A 6,913-nucleotide genomic window follows, 5' to 3' on the forward strand; every position below is an offset into this window, starting at 1 on the left:
GTAGCCATTTCGGGTCAAAATGACTTTTTTTTATGAATTGGACCCAAAAACTTAGAACTTGGCGATTTTTATGTAATTTCAAATGAAAAACACTTATAAATATGTGATTATGAGTTGTTTTGAGATGCAAGGAGTTTATAAGTTGAGAAATGAAGAAAATAGCCAAGTGAGTAGCCATTTTGGGTCAAAATGGCTTTTTTTGATGAATTGGACCCAAAAACTTAGAACTTGGCGATTTTTATGTAATTTCAAATGAAAAACACTTATAAATATGTGATTATGAGTTTTTTTGAGATGCAAGGAGTTTATAAGTTGAGAAATGAAGAAAATAGCCAAGTGAGTAGCCATTTCGGGTCAAAATGGCTTTTTTTGATGAATTGGACCCAAAAACTTAGAACTTGGCAATTTTTATGTAATTTCAAATGAAAAACACTTATAAATATGTGATTATGAGTTGTTTTGAGATGCAAGGAGTTTATAAGTTGAGAAATGAAGAAAATATCCAAGTGAGTAGCCATTTCGGGTCAAAATGGCTTTTTTTGATGAATTGGACCCAAAAACTTAGAACTTGGCGATTTTTATGTAATTTCAAATTAAAAACACTTATAAATATGTGATTATGAGTTTTTTTGAGATTCAAGGAGTTTATAAGTTGTGAAATGAAGAAAATAGCCAAGTGAGTAGCCATTTCGGGTCAAAATGGCTTTTTTTGATGAATTGGACCTAAAAACTTAGAACTAGGCGATTTTTATGTAATTTCAAATGACAAACACTTATAAATATGTGATTATGAGTTGTTTTGAGATGCAAGGAGTTTATAAGTTGAGAAATGAAGAAAATAGCCAAGTGAGTAGCCATTTCGGGTCAAAATGGCTTTTTTTGATGAATTGGACCCAAAAACTTAGAACTTGGCGATTTTTATGTAATTTCAAATGACAAACACTTATAAATATGTGATTATGAGTTGTTTTGAGATGCAAGGAGTTTATAAGTTGAGAAATGAAGAAAATAGCCAAATGAGTAGCCATTTCGGGTCAAAATGGCTTTTTTTTATGAATTGGACCCAAAAACTTAGAAATTGGCGATTTTTATGTAATTTCAAATGAAAAACACTTATAAATATGTGATTATGAGTTGTTTTGAGATGCAAGGAGTTTATAAGTTGAGAAATGAAGAAAATAGCCAAGTGAGTAGCCATTTCGGGTCAAAATGGCTTTTTTTTATGAATTGGACCCAAAAACTTAGAACTTGGCGATTTTTATGTAATTTCAAATGACAAACACTTATAAATATGTGATTATGAGTTGTTTTGATATGCAAGGAGTTTATAAGTTGAGAAATGAAGAAAATAGCCAAGTGAGTAGCCATTTTGGGTCAAAATGGCTTTTTTTGATGAATTGGACCCAAAAACTTAGAACTTGGCGATTTTTTAGTAATTTCAAATGACAAACACTTATAAATATGTGATTATGAGTTGTTTTGAGATGCAAGGAGTTTATAAGTTGAGAAATGAAGAAAATAGCCAAGTGAGTAGCCATTTCGGGTCAAAATGGCTTTTTTTTTTATGAATTGGACCCAAAAACTTAGAACTTGGCGATTTTTATGTAATTTCAAATGAAAAACACTTATAAATATGTGATTATGAGTTGTTTTGAGATGCAAGGAGTTTATAAGTTGAGAAATGAAGAAAATAGCCAAGTGAGTAGCCATTTCGGGTCAAAATGGCTTTTTTTTATGAATTGGACCCAAAAACTTAGAACTTGGCGATTTTTATGTAATTTCAAATGAAAAACACTTATAAATATGTGATTATGAGTTGTTTTGAGATGCAAGGAGTTTATAAGTTGAGAAATGAAGAAAATAGCCAAATGAGTAGCCATTTCGGGTCAAAATGGCTTTTTTTGATGAATTGGACCCAAAAACTTAGAACTTGGCAATTTTTATGTAATTTCAAATGAAAAACACTTATAAATATATGATTATGAGTTGTTTTGAGATGCAAGGAGTTTATAAGTTGAGAAATGAAGAAAATAGCCAAGTGAGTAGCCATTTCGGGTCAAAAAGGCTTTTTTTGATGAATTGGACCCAAAAACTTAGAACTTGGCGATTTTTATGTAATTTCAAATGAAAAACACTTATAAATATGTGATTATGAGTTTTTTTGAGATTCAAGGAGTTTATAAGTCGAGAAATGAAGAAAATAGCCAAGTGAGTAGCCATTTCGGGTCAAAATGGCTTTTTTTGATGAATTGGACCCAAAAACTTAGAACTTGGCGATTTTTATGTAATTTCAAATGACAAACACTTATAAATATGTGATTATGAGTTGTTTTGAGATGCAAGGAGTTTATAAGTTGAGAAATGAAGAAAATAGCCAAGTGAGTAGCCATTTCGGGTCAAAATGGCTTTTTTTGATGAATTGGACCCAAAAACTTAGAACTTGGCAATTTTTATGTAATTTCAAATGAAAAACACTTATAAATATGTGATTATGAGTTTTTTTTAGATTCAAGGAGTTTATAAGTTGAGAAATGAAGAAAATAGCCAAGTGAGTAGCCATTTCGGGTCAAAATGGCTTTTTTTGATGAATTGGACCTAAAAACTTAGAACTTGGCAATTTTTATGTAATTTCAAATTACAAACACTTATAAATATGTGATTATGAGTTGTTTTGAGATGCAAGGAGTTTATAAGTTGAGAAATGAAGAAAATAGCCAAGTGAGTAGCCATTTCGGGTCAAAATGGCTTTTTTTGATGAATTGGACCCAAAAACTTAGAACTTGGCGATTTTTATGTAATTTCAAATGACAAACACTTATAAATATGTGATTATGAGTTGTTTTGAGATGCAAGGAGTTTATAAGTTGAGAAATGAAGAAAATAGTCAAGTGAGTAGCCATTTCGGGTCAAAATGGCTTTTTTTGATGAATTGGACCCAAAAATTGAGAACTTGGCGATTTTTATGTAATTTCAAATGACAAACACTTATAAATATGTGATTATGAGTTGTTTTGAGATGCAAGGAGTTTATAAATTGAGAAATGAAGAAAATAGGCAAGTAAGTAGCCATTTCGGCTCGAATTGGGTTTATTTTGATGAAATGCGCCAAAAACATTAGAAGTTTGCTTCTGTAATGCAATTTCATGTCACAATCACTTATACATATGTATTTATGATATGGTTTGAGAATTTATAAGTTTATTAGTTGAGAAATGAAGAAAATAGGCAAGTGCGTAGCCATTTCGGCTCAAATTGGCTTTAGTTTGATGAATTGGACCCAAAACCTTAGAACTTAGCGATTTTAATGTAATTTCAAATGACAAACACTTATAAATATGTGGTTATGAGTTGTTTTGAGATGCAAGGAGTTTATAAGTTGAGAAATGAAGAAAATAGTCAAGTGAGTAGCTAATTTACCTCCTTATTAATCAACTTCACCCATGCACGTGGCCAATCAACGAAGCTACCTACAGCTTGCCAAAGCGATGTTATCTCAACCTCCTCTATTGGTACGGGTAGTGGGATGTCTTCGAACCCCGCAACCACTGAATCGATCCCAACCGAGTAATGATGTGGCCCCGCCGTAGCACCCGTCGTCGGTTGGGCACTACCATACGCCACCAAACTCAACACGGTACTATTTGCATGCCCCGAGGCTAGAAGTGCACACCGGGTGTCTTCCTACACAAGTATATATATAAAAAGAAGATAGTTAAATAGGACTTTTACAACAGCATAGATATAACAAAATTCATTAAGGTAGAGGGTTACAAATCACCTGTAACTCTGGAAATTCATGCGGTGTTGGATTTTCAAGCTCCCTCGAGTCCGCATGTGTAGGAGTAGGAACCTGCAACAGTACATCAATCATTGCACCTAAAATCTCAATTAACTCGGTATTTTAAAACTTTTAATAACCCAATTGATTTTACCTGAGGTGGCACATCTTCACCACGTATCTCATCTCCTCCATGTCTATCACCTTCTCCTTGTCCTTTTGGTTCAGAACATGAGTCGACCGGGGTACGAGTGAGGAACGGCAAAGTCGGTAAGTTCATCAGCTTTGCCCAAGCATTCAATTCACCAACTAACTCGTTGCGTACTTGTTCCTTAATTGATGCCACCTTGGCATCCAACTCCCCCGGTGAGTTAACACTGGATCGAGATCTACCCGATTTTGTGTATTCGGGACCCATCACCTTATTCCATCCAAGCAATGACCCTCCCGAACCTACTACTCGTCCTGGATGGTATGGCCTTCCCAAAGCCATGGTGAAAGGGTCATTCTCCACACTTGGTTCAAATTTGCCCTCCACCATCTCTTGAGTGTGCTCAAGCTATAGCATAAGGAAAAATGAGGTCAGTAAAACAGTTAATGGTTTGTACAGTGATTAGATGCAAAAGTGACTTAATTTCAACAATTCATAGGTAACTTACTAGCTTATCCGCCAGTTTTTTGGCTTCCGGACCCTTGATGAACCATTTTCCGGTTTTCTTATCAAACGAATGGAGAGAACAAAAGAAATCACCGGCACGACTCACCAATGTAGTGATCGTGGAACTAGAGGGTTCCTTCGATGCCACTAGAAGCGCTTTAGGGTATAAACCCGAAGCGGCCCACTCAGGTCTCTTTTCAGCAAAAGTCTTAGGACCCATACGATGGACGTATTCCTTCTTTTCTGCATTCGCTTGATTTTGCTCTCGAAGTTCCTACAAAACAAAAAATGTTAGTCTCATTAATACAAAAAGTGTCAAGCTATTATTCAATTGACATCAGATTTACACAAACTTACAATGGCTTTCTTTTGACTCTTCATTCTAACGAACTCTTCCCAATCATCTTTTGACACGGTCGGCCATATTTGCCACGGGAGACGGTTATCCTCTTTGGCATTCTTCTTCTTTGTTTGCACCTTCTTCTTCTTATGGATCCACCGATTAGTCAACTTGGTCTTAAAGCCTCTGAATCTTTCCCCTAATAAAGAGACAAACACCCTTTTCTTCTCGGGATCATTAGGAATAGAAAACTGCCTCTGCAAGCACAAATTAAAACCGATTATTAGTTTCTATTTAAAAACAATCATAAGGTTAAGGTATCTTAAATTGTCTAAATGTGCCAAAAACACACTTACCCTTGTATCATCCCAAAATGCTTGAATCAAACCCGGAGGTACTTGCCGCATTACAAGTGTAATGGGGATTTTCCGCGAACATAAGCCAACTTGATTAGCATATTGTCGACGCCATTTGGGCCCGGGTTGGCCTTTGTTGTCATACTCCAAGACCATGGGACCGTCCGGTTTCTTAAAGCTTCTCGTCGGACCCCTTGTTTTTCTTTCAGCCGGTGCCTTTCCCCCCCCCCCCCCCTCCACCACCTGTGTTGTTTTCATCTTGTCCTTGGCCTTGAATTTCAGGAGTCGGGTTCTCACCAACAATCTCACGTGCTGTATTTACAATGGCCGGTGCACGTTCAGCTGACATTTCAAAATCGTCAATCCTACGCTCGAACTCATCTTGAGCCTGATCCTCTGGCTCACCCAAGTCATCCTCCTTATTCACATCATAAGGAGCATCACTATCATCGGAGGCGTCATCCTCGTACTCGTCCTCATACTCATCATCGTCAATGTCCTCTACCAAACGAGGATCATGATCGTCCGCCATGAGATATAAGCACCTGTCAAAGCAATCATAAAACAATATTAGTGTATAGTAAAGTATATGCATGATAGTTATTATGGTTATGTAGAAGCTATTTTAGCCATTTTCACCTACTTATTATGGTCCTATAACCTTGTATATGCATGATAATGAGTACAAAATGCCAATTTCAATCTACATATGGAAAATAGGTTGTTAGAATGAATAAATGTTAGTTCATACACAAAACAAAGGAGTTGGGTTAAGTAGAAGCTATTTATGCCAGTTTCACCTACTTATGGTCCTATAACCTTGTATATGCATGATAATGAGTACACTTAGGCAATTTCAAACTACAAATATATCATTTTCGCCTACTTATGCTCCTATATACATGATAACTAAACTATATTTGAAATGAAACCATTACTAACTTTTAATCAAACTACCTCATTCTGAAATTCCTTCGTTGTGGTCTGATCGCATATAACCTGCTTCGTTGTCTATGTCATTTAGTACTCCAGGTCTAGGAACAGTGAAAGGTGCCGAATCATCAAGCGCATCATATTCTTCCTCATCCTCAACATCTCCAATTCCTAGGATTCTTCTTTTGCCAGCTAGCACTATAGACCATTTTGAATCCATTGGGTCAGTTACGTAGAACACTTGCTTAGCTTGAGATGCAAGGATAAATGGTTCCGCACTATCATTCAAGTGGCCAAGATCTACAAGAGTAAAGTCCTCATGTTTGACGTTACGCCTGATATTATCAACCCACTTACACTTGAAAAGAGCAACCGTGAAGTCACAATAATCAAGCTCCCATATTTCTTGAATTCGACCATAGTATGACAACTCTGCATCGACAGGTGATTTATCCTTAGAACTTGCAAACTCCCTTGACGATGCCACAAGAGTTACACCACTATTTTGGGTGGAGGAAGATTTCAAATCACGAGCCTCGGTCCAAAAAGTGTACCCATTGATGTCATATCCCTCAAATGAACGGACATCATCCCTAGGACCGTACGCAAGCCACCGTACTGTATCGATCACATTAGTATCATTCAATCCACTCATTACTCGTTCACGAAACCAATCAACAAATTTCTTATTATGCAACTGCATAAGTGCCCTTTCACCTTTGGATGGAAATTCGGCACGCAAACAAGCCATGTGCTCGTCTAAATATGGGTGCACATCTGAAACATGGTGCAACACATAAAGGTGTGCTTGTAAGAACTGATCTCGGTCTGGTGACATTCGTTTCGAC

General features: G+C 36.4%; 1 protein-coding gene across 1 annotated transcript; it reads right to left on the reverse strand.

Annotated features, from left to right (window-relative positions):
- Positions 1-4,422: 4,422 nt before the first annotated feature.
- Positions 4,423-5,314, reverse strand: LOC145640607 (uncharacterized). Its single transcript, XM_081691860.1, has 3 exons — positions 5,133-5,314; positions 4,794-5,033; positions 4,423-4,710 (listed from the first exon to the last, which is right to left on the reverse strand). Exons 1-3 carry the CDS (start codon positions 5,286-5,288, stop codon positions 4,423-4,425), a joined length of 684 nt encoding a protein of 227 aa, XP_081547986.1. The 5' UTR covers positions 5,289-5,314.
- Positions 5,315-6,913: the final 1,599 nt, after the last annotated feature.

The sequence above is a fragment of the Chenopodium album genome, chromosome 7 (genome assembly GCF_948465745.1).
Source record: "Chenopodium album chromosome 7, dcCheAlbu1.1, whole genome shotgun sequence".
NCBI classification, from domain to species: Eukaryota; Viridiplantae; Streptophyta; class Magnoliopsida; order Caryophyllales; family Amaranthaceae; genus Chenopodium; species Chenopodium album.

What these genes read in the sequence shown, in the direction of transcription:
- LOC145640607 (XM_081691860.1), bottom strand. Translation starts at nt 5,288, where the DNA reads ATGGTCTTGGAGTATGACAACAAAGGCCAACCCGGGCCCAAATGGCGT. An exon ending in CATTTTGGGATGATACAAGG is followed by an intron (nt 5,034 to 5,132) that starts GTAAGTGTGTTT and finishes TTGTGCTTGCAG; the next exon opens with AGGCAGTTTTCTATTCCTAA. An exon ending in AGAGTCAAAAGAAAGCCATT is followed by an intron (nt 4,711 to 4,793) that starts GTAAGTTTGTGT and finishes TTTGTTTTGTAG; the next exon opens with GAACTTCGAGAGCAAAATCA.